Here is a 17,436-nt window from a genome sequence, read left to right on the forward strand (position 1 = left end):
TGACACTGAGAAGCTTGAGGACCCGTGTTTAATAAATCAGACTGCACTGGCATCATCAGAATATTCACAGTTTGTAACAGGATCTGAGTGTTTTCTCCCTTGCAGAAGTGGAGGTGTTTTAGGAGAATAAAACACTTGGGTGCACTGTCCTGACATGTCGCTCTTTCCTTGCTGTCCCTGGTGCCTTCAAAGTGTCACCATGTCAGATCCCTCTCCCCTTCAGGTCTTCACAGCACTCCTTGGGCCTCCCTGCCCTGGGATCCCTTCACCATCTTCCAGTGTGGAAGCTTCTGGCTGGCTGGACTCAAAGGAGTCCGGGCAACGCTTGGGGAGCTGTCCCTTGGAGGCCAGGTATGGCGGGGACGGCCCTGTCTCCCTCCTCTGACCTGCCATGGGACTCTCTCTTCTNTGTCACCATGTCAGATCCCTCTCTCCTTCAGGTCTTCACAGCACTCCTTGGGCCTCCCTGCCCTGGGATCCCTTCACCATCTTCCAGTGTGGAAGCTTCTGGCTGGCTGGACTCAAAGGAGTCCGGGCAACGCTTGGGGAGCTGTCCCTTGGAGGCCAGGTATGGCGGGGACGGCCCTGTCTCCCTCCTCTGACCTGCCATGGGACTCTCTCTTCTGACCCCTTCCAGTTCTGCAGCTGCCTGTTCCTTTGTCAGTTTAATTATTTCCCTTCCAAGCCTGCTTATTTCTTCTTCCTCACAAGGTAACTGGGGTAACGAAGGTAGAAAGTGCCTGTGCTGGCTCCCGTGGCTCTGACTTGCTGGGGGGCTGACAGCGGGCTTCCCAGCATCCTCAGGCGCTGTCAACGCCTCGGCAGCGGCGCAGCTTTCATCTCCTGCTTGCTTCTGGACCTGCCCTGAAAAGAGCGAGGACAGCATCAAAGCCCTGGCAGCAAGTCGGCCCTCTCTTCCCCTCTCCTGCAACCTCCCGCCCAGCCCACTGGCACGGGGCCTCTGAGGAGGGGGAACGCTTTTGTCACCTCCCCCCACCCCCAACCTTGAGTAGGGCACTGGAGCCGAGGGGGAACATGGGACCCAAGTTAAAAAAGCAAGCAAGCACTCTAGTGATCACTTTGTCACTACAGGAGAGAAAGGAAGCACCTGGGTCATGTTCGTGATTGATCGTTTTCAGGTGCCTGGTTAGCTTCTGCTTCTCTCACTAAAGGTAGGCCTTGTGCCCGTCAAATACTTAAATTGAGGACAAAGGTTTTTTCCCTTCTGCAGCTCAGGGAAGACCTAGGGCTCTTTAGTAATGAAAAGAGGTTCTGGCTGCCTTCAGGGTGGGAAGCAGAAGGACAGTTTGGGAGGGATTTAGTGCTATCCCATCCTGGATTCTCCTTTAGCACCTCATTCTTTGATGCAGAAGCCTGATGTTTCTTCAATTTCAAATAAAAAGTTATATGCAAAAGCAGCTTCAGTCTCCCTATCCCCCACTAAATTGTTGTCCCTAACCCCCTTCTCTGCAGAATAGACTTTCTAGAGCTGAACAGAGGGGATGGGAGAGAACGGAGGCGGGGAGGGTCCCTGAGGGCTGGCATCTAGTCCCCATTTCCCTGCTTGCTTGCTTTCTGATCAGGATGACTGGTCTGGCCTCTATTGCTCAGACAGAAAATGAGGGACAGGATTCTGATGTCCCTTCCAGACCTAGCAAGCAAGAGTTACTCTGCAGGACTGGATAGTGGCTTGGTGGAGCAAGGACTTAGTACCTGGAAGCCAATCTTCCCTGAGCCCTTAAGCCAAACAGTGATGAAATGTATGAAAGAGCCCAGTCAAGGGGTGAGGGGCCCCAGGAACACTTCCCAGTGCACCCAAATGGAACCACAATAGAACCCCCTTGCAATCAGGCCTGCCGCCTGATATGAGCAGGTGTGTTTTCAGGCTGGAAGCTGGAAGTTGGGGAGCTGGAGCTCTGCACGCATTGTTCCGTTTCTCCCCTCTCTACAACGAATCCTACTAGCTAATGCTTACTGGGTGCTTTTTTGTGTGTGCTAGATACTGTGCCAAGCATTTGATATGTTTATCTCATTCTAGAATTTAAGTCCATGAGAACAGTAGCCTTGTCTGACTCACCCACGGTGTCTGACACATTCTAAGCATTCAAGAATACTTAAAAAAACATTTTTTTTTAATGGAGTATAACACACAGAAGTATACAAATCATAACGAAACAATTCAATGAATTCTCACAAAGTGAACACAGCCATTTAACCAGCAGCCAGGACAAGAAACAAAATATTACCAACCCCTGCAAATACTTCCTAGTCTGATATCCCAAGACATTTTTTTTTAATGGAGTATAACACACAGAAGTATACAAATCATAACGAAACAATTCAATGAATTCTCACAAAGTGAACACAGCCATTTAACCAGCAACCAGGACAAGAAACAAAATATTACCAACCCCTGCAAATACTTCCTAGTCTGATATCCCAAGACCCCCTTTCTAGTCCCCGCTTCCTAGTCACTTCTCTTTTGCCAGGGGTAACCATGATCCTATTTAAAATGCCAAATGAGTTTTGCCTGGTCTTTGAACTTTACATCCAGAAATCTTACTGTGCATGCTCATTTGTGTCTGGCTCCTTTTGCTCCACGTGACATTTGTGAGATTCATCCATGTTATTGTGTGTAGAATTTGTTCATTTGAATGCACCCCAATTTTCAACAAATATTTAAATGTTGCTTGAAAACAGGCAATTCACAGAAAAAGAAATGCAGATGAATAGCACACATATTACACAATTCATAACATCCCTCATAAATAAAGAAACTTAAATCACAGGGAGATGTAATTTTTCATTTATCAGACTGGCAAAAATTAAATGGTTTGACAAAGCTCAATGTTGCTGAGGATGTGGGGAAACAGGTGTAATCATACATTAGTAAAGAGAGTAAAAATTAGTAAGACTCATTTACAGGCCATTTGGACAATATCTATTGCAGCTCTAATTGCATTTATCTTTTGACCCAGTAATTCTATTGTTAGGAAACTACACGTGGATATCAGCCAAAATATTTCAAGACATATGTTCCTAGATGCTTACTACAACATTGTTTTTAATAGCAGAAACCTGGAAAGAATCTGAAAGCCCATCAAGAGGGGATTATATATATAGATACACTTGCCGAGTTGTAAAATTCTTTCGGGTGGTATATGCTAAAATTTTTAGGTTGCCTCTGGAGAGCAGACCAAGGACCAGGGCAGGAAGTAAGGGTGGAGGAGGCCTTTAAATTTAACTTTATACCTTTCTGTGCTATTTAAATTTTTTTAGTATTTGCTTGTAGTACTAGTTTTATAAAATAAGATGCCTTTCCATTGGCTACATCTTCCTCTCAAGCTGTCTTTCCCTGTGGTTTCTGGAACACCACTGTACTCTTCTGTTTCTCCTCTAATCTAGTTCTGTGAGCACACTCTATTAGTTTTGTATGGCTGCTGTAACAAATGGCCATGAACTTAGTGCCTTAAAATAACACATATGAATTCTTTTACAGCTCTGGAGGTCAGAAGTCCAAATTAGGTTTCAGTGGCTAAAACCAAGGCTATGCTCCCTTGGAGGCTTTAAGGGAAAATCCGTCTCTTGCCTCTTTCAGCTTCTGATGGCTGCCAGCATTCCTTGATTTGTGGCCACATCCTTCCAATCTCTGCCTCCATGGTCACGTTGCCTTGTCTTCTTCTGTGTGTGTCAAATCTCTCTTTTGCCTCCCTCTTGTAAGGATACATATGATCCCGTTTAGCCTCCCCCACCCCAATGGATAATCCAGGATAATCTCCTAATCTCAAGATCCATAAATCAATTACATCTGCAAAGTCTTTTGCTGTATAAGTTAACAGTTACAGGTTTTGGGGATTTGGAGCTGAAATCTTTGGGGGCCATTATTTGACCTCTTACACATGCCTTCCTAGTGTCCTTTGTTGATCCTGATCTCTGCTTCTGGACCCTCAAGTGGCTTCCCCCAGTGACCTGCCATCTGTTTCTCTTCTCCTCATTCACTCTCACTCACTGGCCATCGCATAACCTTAACTTCTGCCTAAGAGTACAGCTCTCAAATCTATATCAATGGCTCCACCTGCTTCCGGTAGGGAATACAGACCCATGTTTCTAGCTGCCAATTGGACCTTCCACTTGGAAAATGTGCTGGCGCTTTTCAGGAGATTATTTTTCCCCAATATACCTCTTCCTGTTTGCCATTTCAGTACTGCTTCATGGTCACAGGGGCTTAAGACTTTGAAGCTACATTAGCACATTTCCTTTCCCTACCCACCAATTGCCAAGTATTGCAAGTATTGCCCGTGTCCCTTACTGCTATGTGATGAACACTTGTGTTCCCTTCCATGCCCCCATCACGTGTTGAATCCCTAATCCCCAAAGGTGAGGACTTTGGGAGGTAATTAGGTTTAGAATAGGTCATGAGAGTGGGACCCTCATGATGGCATTAGTGCCCTTATAAGAAGAGGAAACAACGAGAACCCTCTCTGTCTCTGCCACGTGAGGATATGGTAAGAAGGCTGTCATCTGCAATCCGGGAAGCAGTCCCTTGCCAGACACAAAATCTGTCAGCACCTTGATCTTGGACTTTCCAGCCTCCAGAATTATGAGAAATGTTTGAGGTTTAAGGTACTCAGTCTATGGTATTCTGTTACAGCAGCCCAAGCTGACTAAGACACTCTTCTCCTTTCCCAATGCCAGTCATGGCTTGGATTTCTGAGGTCTCTGTGTGTAAATACCTGAGGTATATTTCCCCAAGGTTCAGCTGGTTGTGACTTTCATACCATCACCTCAGCTAATGAAAAGGTAAGCATTCAGAAAGCAAGTACAGACCATGCTCGACATTTCAGAAACAAAACCCTGCCAGAAGACAGGTATGTGGTGACTATTTATAAGAATTAGATAAATTTTTGAGGATTATTTATATAATTTAGAAAAGTTATGTATTTAAAAACCCATAAATCTAAGTATGTGGTTAGATACTTTAGGTTAAATGTAATCTAAAAAGTAGATATAATCTAAAATGTTTGAATTAAAGTGCAGCTTAGAATTTCTGTAACATGTAATAATGTTATTACATTTGTGATCGTCCTAATTTTAACACAATGCATGTATTTGTTAATGTAAACATATGTGGTTTTGAGCATTTCTTTACTTAATTAAATAACTGAGTGCATTTTTGAGCATTTATTTACCCAATCAAGTACTTAGAAGTTTTAAGAAACTTAAAAATGGATGAACCCTAATAAAAACTCTGAGAAACTCTAGAAGAAGTGAAACAGGGAAATCATATGCAATGGAAGATTGAAATGAAACTACCAAGACGAAGAAGGGTGGAGCACAGGGAACAAAGAGAAAATGGTTGTAGACAGACATGGCAGATGTGATAATAGACACACCAGGACCAGTGGGGAAGAGCTGTGGGTCTCAGCTGGGCAAGGCGAGTCCTGGCTGCTGTCCCCACCACCCAAGCCTCGAATTCTCCTGATACAAATGTGCTTTCACGTTCAAAAGAAGCCATTTTCATCCTCTTTAGCCCTTTTGATGACCGTAGACAAATCCTAGGGCCAGTCATTTGAGCAAATCTACTTTACGCTTTCTGAAGCCTGTATTTAGTCATGGACAACTATGTATTACCCTCCTAGGAATTCGCTGGCCTCAAAGTGTTGTATCTGAAAATGAGGCCATTACTTGTGCTTATAATGAAATATATGAATGCGGGCCGGCCTGGTGGCGCACTGCTACAGTGCGCCGCTTGGGAGTGCGGCGACGCTCCTGCTGAGGGTTCAGATCCCACATACAGACCGGTTCCCGCTCACTGGCTGAGCAAGGTGCGGGTGCAACACCGAGGGTTGCGATCCCGTTACCGGTCCCGGTCCGGTACGGGGGCAACACTGAGGGTTGCGATCTGTTGCCAGTCACGAAAAAAGACAAAAAGGAAAAAAAAAAGAAATATATGAATGTATAAATGAGTAAATAAGGCAAGCCTTGATTTTTTTTTTTAAACTACTCAGCTCTGTTCAGCCAGGATAAAGTATGTTAGTTCCTAATAGGTTCCTTTGCTTCTAGTCTCCTCCTGCTCTGATCCAACCTGTTGGGAGGGAACCTTCCCTGAAGCTTTGCTACCCAACGTGGGGTCTCTGAACCAGCAGAGGCAGCATCCCCTTGGAGTTTATTAGACATGCAGGATCTCGGGCACTACCTGGGACCTACTGATTCAGAATCTGCATTTGAATAAGACCCCAGGTGATGTGGGTGCACACTACAGTTTGAGAAGTACTGTAAACTTGAAGCACAAATATCATGCCTTTCCTCAGTATACAACCCTCAAAGGCTGCCAGTGCCTTGGGAACAAGCCTGAGCTCATAAGCTCGCACTGAAGGTCTTCTATGACCCAACATTCATCCATCTTTCTACCTGACATCCAACTCCTCTCCCTGTATCCCCGCACTCCAGCCACACTGAGCCCTTCCTGGTGCTCACCCTGCCCCGTGCCTTTGCTTAGGGTGGTTCATTCTTCTGCAACTCTTATTCCCTGATATACCCCAATGACGAACCTCAAGAGTCAGCTCTACCTCCACCTCTTCCGTGAAGCCTATTCAATTAAACCCAGACAGAAGAAATATTCCCAGTGTCCAAATTCCCACAAGGCTCTTTCTGGACCTAGGGAACTTACTGCTTTCAATTTTTTCCCCTCAAATTGTTAATTATGTAGACTTAGCTTATAACCACTTTATTAGTCCATTTCTGTTGCTTATAACATGAATACCTGAAACTGGGTGATATATAAAGAAAACAAAATTTATTGTTTACAGTTTTGGAGGCTGGAAAGTCCAAAGTCCAGAGAACACGTCTGGTAAAGGCCTTGGTGGTGGCGACAGTTGCCTAGGGGTCTCACATGGTAGAAATGGCAGAGCAGAGAGAGAGAGACTCTCATGTGCTCTCCTTTTGAAGTCCTCAGAACCACGCCCATGATCACCATTATTAATCTATTCACTATGGCATCATCCTCACAATCTAATAACCTCTTCAATGCTCCATCTTTCAATTACCATAATAGGATTTCCTACTCTCAACTGTTACAGTGAGGATTAAACTTCCATGACTTTGGGGGGCCATTCAATCCACTGAAACCATCTCAAGTATAAAATATTACCTGATTCATTTTTTAACCTTGCCAATGTTCTGTAGATGGAGGCTTAATAAATAGCTTATTAAATGTTTGAATATATGGATATATACATGAATGCAAAAATAAATGAATATATTATTACACATATTTAGATATCATGCATTAACATATGAAAGTAATTCTTGAATTTATGATATTCATTTCAGGTTGTACTCAGGTTGCTAACCTAAAAGTTCTTAAAATGTTACTGTCTGAAATAAAAAGAGATTTCTAACTTGTACAAACATTTAGCTATGCCTAAGGTAGCTGGGAAGCAATCACATAATTTTCATACTGATAAATGAACATTTTTATAGTGGTTGGATAGGGGACATGAGAAATAGTGGGTCAAAATGAGCAAGCTTCCAGTGTACTGGGGAAGCTTTATTCAAAAGGAGTAAATTATGGTGCTTTCTGCAGCTAAATTTTTCACCAATGTGAGATGAATAAACTCCTTCTGGAAATTACTCTTAAGAAATTACTTCTTCCAGGACACTTAATAGCATATTCTGGTGCCCCTGAAATATTAATTAACCTTACTCGTAACAATCTAACCCCTAAACCATTTGTAGTGTGTCTTTACTGTGGGTGCTTCCATGACTTTGGGGGGCCATTCAATCCACTGAAACCATCTCAAGTATAAAAATATTGCCCGATTCATTTTTTAACCTTGCCAATGTTCTGTAGATGGAGGCTTAATAAATAGCTTATTAAATGTTTGAATATATGGATATATACATGAATGCAAAAATAAATGAATATATTATTACACATATTTAGATATCATGCATTAACATATGAAAGTAATTCTTGAATTTATGATATTCATTTCAGGTTGTACTCAGGTTGCTAACCTAAAAGTTCTTAAAATGTTACTGTCTGAAATAAAAAGAGATTTCTAACTTGTACAAACATTTAGCTATGCCTAAGGTAGCTGGGAAGCAATCACATAATTTTCATACTGATAAATGAACATTTTTATAGTGGTTGGATAGGGGACATGAGAAACAGTGGGTCAAAATGAGCAAGCTTCCAGTGTAGTGGGGAAGCTTTATTCAAAAGGAGTAAATTATGGTGCTTTCTGCAGCTAAATTTTTCACCAATGTGAGATGAATAAACTCCTTCTGGAAATTACTCTTAAGAAATTACTTCTTCCAGGACACTTAATAGCATATTCTGGTGCCCCTGAAATATTAATTAACCTTACTCGTAACAATCTAACCCCTAAACCATTTGTAGTGTGTCTTTACTGTGGGTCAGGTTAATCTTCTCTACCTTAATTTACATCTCAGGGAGGGTGGTCTAAATTACACGGGGGCCTTTTGGTTGCTGATATTTTGCCTTGTGCCATTTCTTTAGAAGACATTCCACTCATGTCCACATGTATGAACCTTTTTTAGAATGGCAAACCTCTGAGATTACCAGGGAGAACTGTTTAACTTTTTTTGGGCAGGGGAGAAACAACACTGTTGCCATCATTATAGGTTAAAACGGAGCCACAGTAAGAGGATGAGTCGGGCAGGGGGAGGAGATGGGAGAAACAACACTGTTGCCATCATTATAGGTTAAAACGGAGCCACAGTAAGAGGATGAGTGAGCGCAGGCTGTAATTCTACTCTTCGGTCCTATCAGGAATTTATTTTTTCTGAGAAAGGCTGGATTTTCAAAGCCATGGGACCAGACAGGGGCCAGGCTCTAGCACTGAATTATGAGTCAACAGCAGGATTTGCCAACCCACTCCTCCCTTTTGTTTACCCAAAGGAAACCAAAAAGTAAACTCAAGTCATTATCAGGAGACAAAGAAAAGATACTGAAAGTATCACAACTGTTAAGCTATCACTAGGACCTCTGATTAATTGCTGTGGGAGCAAAATCCTTCTTTAAGATTCTGGAAACTTAACTCTTCAGCTGTGGGAGTTGTATTTTTACTTTAAGAACAGACACATATCATCACCATTTCCATAAAGGATTTCTGAACTATGCAAGAGTAGAAAAATTTTGTTACAAATAATAGTAATTATTCTGTGCTGTTTTAGCAAATAGAATTATTATCATTAATACTTATTATTAAAAATACACATAGCAGTAATGATGAGGCAATCAACTGATACAAATGCATTATGACACAAATCGTGTGGAAAGAAAAATATTTTCTCTGAAAGATGAAGAAACAACATCTCTTGGTAGAAAAGATTGTTAATCTTCTAAAAATGTGTTTTCCCCCGCACTGGCCCAAAGGAGACATTTGTCTTCCTTTGTTAACCAGTCTCTGATGGGCTTTGTCCTCCCGAGTGTGCTGCTTTCAGTTGGAATTAATCAGAGATGTGACCGTGATGAGGCCATCCCAGCCGCTGACAGCCACTGCACAAACGCTTCCTTGTTCCCACCCAGCGCTGGTGAAGACGGGGTTGGAACAATGAGGGCTAATGATGGAAGCCTGGAAGCTATCATTTTGAATCAGTCCATTACTTACGCTGCCCTTGTGAAAATCAAGCCAGGCTCATGCTCCATTTCAGTTCAGCAGGCCCAAGCCCACCCCCAGGCTCAGCAAGCCCAGAACAGACAAAGGGCTTTGGATCTCCATGTGGACCCTGGATGCCGGCACAGGATGACCACAGCCAAGACATGTTCCAAAGCGCACACTGGGCCATGGTGAGTTACTGGCCAGCCCCCTGGTGCTGGCTGGAAAGGTTCAGCCTTACTTTCTGGCCGGCGTGGAACCTACCAGAGACAGGGACTCTCTCCAGGAATGTTGAAATCCCAGACATGTCCTGGCTTCTATTCTTACCACTTCATGCATTATTATGAGTGATTTGAACAGGCTGCAAAACTGAGCTGTGCAGATGCATGAGTGAGCCTTGCTGAGCCCAGCTCGGATTAGCAAAACTGCCTGTTGGACCCAAAGACTCGGAATCAACAACACAGAGTTGTTGCTTTAAGGCCTAAGTTATCAGGTGGTTTGTTACCCAACAATAGATAACTGATACAGCTGGTTAGTCCATTTTGATAAAAGCACAGTTTTTAGGTCAGATAAGGTTAGGTAAGATAAGGTTAGAAAAGTAGGCTAGGTTGGATTGCAGAGTTGAGATTTAAAGTGGAAGACAGCTGAGAACCACTCGGGATTTCTGAGCAGAGTACAAACATTACGGAAAACAGTACTCCAGAAGCTTGATCCCATAGCAGCAGGATGAAGACGGGAATGAAGCAAGGAGACTCCAGGAGGCAGGAAAGCCAGGAGGGGAGCCCTGCTGACAAGGTAATAATGGCTTGAACCAAGCCAGAGGCAAGGGTAGAAGAGATGCAAAAAACCCTGCAGAAGGAGTTTGGCTACAGACCAGATGAGGATGGGGAAGGAAAGTCACCGCGGTGACGGCTCCGAGGTCTCAAGCCTGAGTAGGTGGAAGGGTAACAAAAAGGGGAGGAATCAGGAAGAGTTGCTGATGGCATACTTGGCAAGTCTGCAGAATGTTCGGGTGGAAAAGTTCAGGCTCTGGGAACTGGGGGACTGTAACTTTGTAGATTGAACCCAGAGGGGGAAAATGCTTTGAGAATATTTTTGTGAAAGTGATGATTGAAGGTGTGACTCTTAGCAAGAGAAGATGGAGAAGAAATGTGGATGTTCAAGGAAAGAATCTTGGTACTCACATGCTGGGTATATTGTTACCTATTGCTGTGTACCAAGTTACTTCAAAACCTAGCAGCTTAAGACTCAGGAGTCTGGGAACAGTTTAGCTACATGGTTCTGGCTCCTGGTCTCTCCTGAGGTTCCCATCAAAATGTTCACAAGGACTGTGGTCATCTGAAGGCTTGACTGGGGTTGGGGAACCTGCTTCCAAGGTGGCTCACTTGCACAGCTGAGGGCTGGCAGCCTCAGTTACACATCCCATAAACAGAATGTAGGGCTGCTTGAGTATCCTCATGACATGGCAGCCAGCTTCCTCCAGCGTGAATGACCCAAGAAGGAGTGCAAGGCACAAGCCACATGTCTTTTATGACCTATCCTCAGAAGTCACATACCATCACTTCTTCTGTATTCTATTAATCACACAGATAACCCTGATACAACATGGGACAAGACTATACAGCACATGAATACCAAAGGGTGGGGACTACTTGGTGCCATCTTGGAAGCTGGCTACCATACTGGGGGTGGCAGAAGAAGACAAGCAAAACTTTGAAAGATGTGAAGGGTAGTTTTGGGGGGTAAACAAGACTACCACATGGGAAGAGATGTGACTTTCACATCTATTGGCTCATCTGGCTCCCTAAATGGGTCTTTGGTTCCCTTCAAAATGCCCTACCACCAGAGCTATCTTCCCGGCAGAGGAGACTTTCTCTCCATTCCACTGGTTCCCAGACCACTTACTGTGTGCCAGGCAATGTGCCAAGATTTTCCTGAGGTAGGCACCATCATGTCACCATTTTATAGGAGAGGAAGCAGAGGCTGAAGTCTCTAGCCCAAGTTCTCACAGCCAATATGATGTGGAGCTGAAACATGAACTCATGTTGTTCAGTTCCTGAGTCCTCACTGTTAACCTCCATGCCACCATGCTCAGGGGCCTGGAATCTTCTGCTGGAACCTCTGAACAAGATGAACCCACTTAAACAAAAGGAAACATGAGGAATGCCCCAGTGGTGCCACAGCAGCTGCAGGAAGGAGAAGGGGCTGATGTCCACTGTGCCCCTCCTCTGTGGCTGGCACGTGCCAGGCAGAGATGGAGAAATCGAGGCGTGCTTACCATCCTTGGGATTCACTTTGTTCTCAGTGGGCTGCTCAACAAGCTTCAGCAGTGGGGACCTTGACCTCTGTATGGTAGGAAGAGCGGGTTCGCTGAACAGTATGGTGTCCTTGCCCCCTGTCACGGTAAAGGGGAAAATGGACATGTTATATCATCAGTGGTGTTGGGCTACATTTACTCCCACACAACTACTTGGCTTTTGGGTTAACTAGGAACCATCTTCCACTGTAGGCAACACTATAGAAGGGAGAGGGCTAGCAGGCCCTTTCTGTATGTGAAGACAGAGCAGTGAGGTCCAGGGCCAGCTGTCTATGATTAGAGACCTCAACTTATTCTTGAGAGTCTGTTCAGGGATGGTTGCCCACAAATGCCATCATTAAAGGGCAGCCTGGAGGGAGGGGGGAGTGGGTGGAGGGAGGGAGTTTTCAGTAATGGGCTACAATAATCAACCACATTGTATATTGACAAAATAAAATAAAGTAAAAGAAAAAAAAAAAGGGCAGCCTGTTATGCCAACCAAAAACTTGAGTGGCTTTGATCTGGGTGAGATATAACGATAATAATAGCAGAGTGCTTAGGAGTGTAGGCTTTGGAGCTATGCTACAGTGTTTGTGTTCTGGACATCATCACTTGCTAGCTGGATGACCTCAGGCAAGGCACTTCACTTCTCTGGGTCTCAGATCCCTAACTTGTAAAATGAGGAAGAATAACAACCCCCACCTCATTGGGTGGTTGTGAGGACGAAGTGATCTGGTTCATGTAACGCATGTGCGCATTTAATCAGCAAGCAATAAGTGTCACCTATTGCAATAAATACAGTGTACACAGCACTGCTGCACACAGTATATCTGACTTAATTCCATTTCGTCACTTAGACTGAATAATAACTCTATCAAAAGGCAGGTAGTATCAAATCCTCCAAATTATCACGGCTAAACTTTCACTTAGAACATACGATCCTATTCCAGCCAAACCCTTCTACCTATCAGTATGAACTCCCGATATGAATAGAGCAAGTCGAAGACAAACAGGAGGAGGAAAGAAAGACATCATGACTCTACTTTAGAGGCCATGCAAATCACAGAGGTGAGGAGCAGGGTATAGCTTTGAACCAGGAGCATGAGGAACACAGACACAAAACACATGGACATAGTGATGCTGTCCCCAGTGGACAGGAGAGCCCAACAGGCAGTTGGCTTTGGTCCATGAAGCTTTGGGATTCTCTTGGTGGGAACCATCCTGCCAAAAATGAAACCCCAGGAGGCCACAAGTCTAGCCTGTGCTCTAGTCTTAGCTATCTGACTTTGAGCAAGTCCCTCTCTAAAGCTGTGTGAAGCCAACTCACTAAATGTCTCTGGGGCTCAGATCAGAGGCTCTAAAATTCTATGATTTTACTCAGCTTCAGGCTCGGCAGAGCACAGAATGACATTTGTGTAAAGACGTCTACTCCTTTGGAGAACCAGGTGAACTTGGACATAACTTCATCACTGTACGTCTAGGTCCCTCCTAGTTGTTTATAATATTGTCTTCCCATTAGGCCATGTCTTGTTAACTTGATTTCCAAGACTGTGATGGTGTTTGGCACAGGGCAGGTAGGTGTCTGATAAATGTCTGAATAAATGGCTGCTGTGTTCTTGGGAATCCTGACGTCTGGCAGGCATGGGTGCTGGCTGCTGCTTCAGGCAGATGGAGCCTCCAGTTGCTCTGCTATTTGGGAGTCATCCCAGAAGAGAAGAACCTGATGGGAGCTGGCCCTGAAGTTCTGCACCAGCACAGCTATTGTCTCATGTGGAAAAAAAACAGAAATCTTCAGGGCCACAACCTGGGGAGGTTCCCCAAAGAAAACTGTTAACATACAGCTCAGGATGTTGTTAAGAGGCTCTCAGAATGAAGTCAACACAACCAGGCCTCCCTTTGTGATGCAAAGATACAAGCTGGAAAGACCTTGACAGACTAATGCTGATCCAGGCTTTGGTTACCATGAATGGATAGCAGGTGCCTCGAGGTGGATTTCTTTTGTTTTTCTCCATTGAGGCAACATTTGCTGTCTTCAAGTCAGAGACAGGACTGCATTTCTTGACCCATCTTTCTGTAGCAGGTAGGCTAGTAGCTCTCTAGTCTTCAGGAGACTCAGTAGGAGACACACTACTCTGCCCCTCTGTGTTCCAACCAGCCTTCCAAATCCCCTCTGCCCTGGAAGTCAAAGAGTCAGAATTGTAAGCAGAGGTGGGCCTGGCTGCAGCTGGGCCAAGCAACCTGAACAAGGACCTCAGCCCTTCCTGTCATGAGGGATTCTTTAGGGTGGAATATCTCCTTGGGTCTACCCAACCACAGGGTCATCTTCCACTCCACAATGGCTCCTCAAAAGCCCTGGTACTAGCAACACTAAACCTCTCCAAAAATCCAAGCACAAACATGTAGAGAAGGGGAACAGAAGCCACCCCTCTTCCAAGTCCAGGCAAGGTGAGGATTGGGGAAAAGAGAAATACTCCCTAAATTCTTCCCTAGAGAGATCATTTCCTGGTCTTAAGGTAAAATGCCAAGATTTGGTCATTCTTGCAAAATGATTGAAGGTTTCATAAAACCTTTCTTAAAAGGCTCTTAGTTCCACTGTTTCTAAGTCCAGATTCCACCTATGTTGGCTAAACTGAGCTCTAATCTGATGGTCAGCTGTCTCGTACTTTCATTTCAGTTCTTAGGACTAGAACTTAAGGGAGTGGGGTGAAAGTGGTACACAAACTAGAGTTAAACTACAACTGATGTAGAAGGCCAAGCAGGCCCTTACATGGAGCTGGTGTTTGAGTTTCTGGAAGTTCTCCTGATTCCTTATTGCACAAAATCCCTTATTTCCTTCTCCAAATGTACCAAGTGCTTTCAAACCACACATTTTCCTCCTCAGGCTGATGCATGGAGTAGAGAGAGAATGAAAATGAAAAGCTCAAAGAGCCAGGCTCTGCTCTTGCCAGATTTTTTTCTGGCTTTCAGCGTTTCTTTTTTTGAGCATGAACACATCCAGGGAACCTCCCTCAGAGCCACCCAAGCACCATTCTCCCTGCAGAGGATGAGAGGACAGGGCTGCTGGGCAGGGACTGGGGAGGGTGGAGGCTCGTTCCTCCCCGAGGGGCATGGTCAATGGGGCCCATCTTCTGGCTTCTTGCAATAGCCCCATAGCTTACCCACCTGGTAGAGACAAGCTAAACAGTCTGGCATATGCTTTGTATCCAGATGATTTCTCTACGCAGGCTGTTACATCTGTCAAATGTGCCTCCTTCCCAGCATTGTCCCAACTCTAGCAAACAACATCAAGAGCTCCATTGTCAGTGGCTGAGAGGGTGAGCAGGGAGGGAGGGAAAGGAGTGGCCAAGAAAAATCACGGCACACTCAAAGTCCAACAGTCTTTCAACGTTGCATTAATGAGGGGTAGGCTTCTTCTCCACTGCTCTTTAGAGTCTCAGAAGAGATTGCTCTGGTTTCTTAATTCCTCCTCTCCAGACCGACCTGCTCTGTGAACTAGTCTCCAGCTGACCTCATCTACCCACAATCCTCTCCTCTCTGAAGAGTCATTACCAAGCACTGGTGGAAGAACACTGAAATGAAAATCCAACACCCAGGTTCTAATGCCAGCCTCTGGGGCCTTAGGTATCATCTAACTTCCTGGGCCTCTGTTTCCCTATCCAAAGCGAGAGAATCAGACTAGACCAGGAAAGAGGAAAATGTTTCCTCTCACATATCAGCTCTGACCAGGAGGTAGCTGCCTAGAAATCCAATGTGGAAGACTGTCCTGAGGGCCACATCTGAAATCAGCAAGGAAGAATGATGCGATTGACTGGCAATGTCTGCTGCGGCGTGGGAGTGGGTGTTGTACAATACACACCAAGTATTTGTCATCCTCGAAAGTTTAGCTCTCAACCGTCCTTCCAGGTGGAGCATTCGACGACTCCTCACATCGCTCCCTCACACGCTCAGCACTGATTTATGCTCCATTTTGCTCTTTCCTCTCACTGCTTGATGCAGATTCATCTCACTTCCCCAAGTGGACTGTAGATTCTTGGAGGGGGTGAGGGGCACATCTAGAATGTCTGGTACAGCACTGAACTCACAGTTTATGCCTAAAACATATCAACACACTGATGAGCTGATTTATTGGAGGAGACACTGGTCCTTTCAAGATGCTACTAAATAAGACAGAGTCAGCAATCCTCTGAAACCACTGGGACTCAGTGCCCTCCAGTTGGCTAAACACCATGATCTGGCTCCTACTTGGAGAGAGAAAGAAAAGGAGGAGGAGGAGGGGATAGAGGAGGAAGAGGAGGAGGAAAGGAACATAGTCCCTTTTATTCTACTGTTCAGTAGGTTAAATGGAGACACATAAACAATGAGCAGACAGAAGGGTTTACACCGGTTTACACTGGAAGAGGCTTTCCCCCCTTCCCCTCACCACAGCTTGAAAACATCATAACGCGATGCTTCATGGGAACATCCTTCATCACTGCACAAGGGAGATGCTATGGCCATTAGAGAAACTACCAGATCCGGGGAATCTCCACTCCTTCTGCCTGTCCTCCCACTACATGTCTATGCAGAAACCAGAGATTAGAACAAATATGACCATGGCATAAAATTCATTCAGCCTCATCCCTCAAAGCTGATTTCACCATTTAATATTTGCTTTGTACTAATTGAATTTTCTATTTCAATTGACTGTTCTAATCAGAAAAGTTCAAGGAAAGGTGGGTTAATGCATTTCTACTTATTTACATGCAAGGATAATATAATGCCCTGCTGATATCATCCACAAAAAACAGATAATTCAGATAGAACATACTCCCAAATCCTATTGAAACATTGTAGCTCAGGCCTTCAGGCAGCAAAAAGAAGGAAAGAAACAATTGTTATTGCATAGCAGCCATCTGAAGTCTCACCTAGACCAGACAGTACGAGAAACAGAAAATTCTCAGCATTGTTCACTTATTCGACTTTCATCTTTTTATGTAAACTATAGAAAACAGTGAGAAATTTCACTAAGTCATTTTGACAAAAAGAAAAACAAAAGAAAAAATAAAGCTCCACTATAGGCACAGAGATGTCAATCTGACTGTACAAATAAATGATAAATTTGCCCAGCTGTTTTGAAATTCAACGCAATAAAAGAAAGGACTTCACAGGTGAGGTTTTAACAGCATCAAAATGTTCTTGTACAAAACGGATCATTCAAATCCCCAGCATGGCCCCCACTACTAATTAGTTCTGTTAGGTCTTTTGACATCGAGTTCAAGAAATCTCTGCTAAAAATTCCAATTTATGAAATACGCTTCCAGGCAACCTAAGGCAGCTATTCAGATTTACTTTAGGAAAACTTGCTGTTGTCCACCTCCCTGTGGCAATTTTCATTTATCAAACATTACGGGGAAGCAGCCCACATGATTCAAGTGTAGAGGAGACTGGTTTGCACAGAAAGGTTAAGTAACTAAAAATATATGTGCAATCTTGCTTCCAGGGAAAGAGGAGGTGGTGGGAAATGATAAATACAAG

The 17,436-nt window shown here is 44.2% G+C and overlaps 1 protein-coding gene across 1 annotated transcript in view; it reads right to left on the bottom strand.

Moving 5' to 3' along the window:
- Positions 1–436: 436 nt before the first annotated feature.
- The window catches only part of CCDC149 (coiled-coil domain containing 149), a 48,540-nt gene continuing 31,540 nt past the window's right edge, over positions 437–17,436 (bottom strand). Inside the window, exons 8-9 of the mRNA XM_008593619.1 lie at positions 11,905–12,021; positions 437–864 (exon numbers count right to left, since the gene is read on the bottom strand). Of these exons, the coding sequence (XP_008591841.1) occupies positions 437–864; positions 11,905–12,021 (545 nt within the window). The remainder of the gene's footprint in view (positions 865–11,904; positions 12,022–17,436) is intronic.

Source organism: Galeopterus variegatus, unplaced genomic scaffold (genome assembly GCF_000696425.1).
Source record: "Galeopterus variegatus unplaced genomic scaffold, G_variegatus-3.0.2 Scaffold9408, whole genome shotgun sequence".
NCBI lineage: Eukaryota > Metazoa > Chordata > Mammalia > Dermoptera > Cynocephalidae > Galeopterus > Galeopterus variegatus.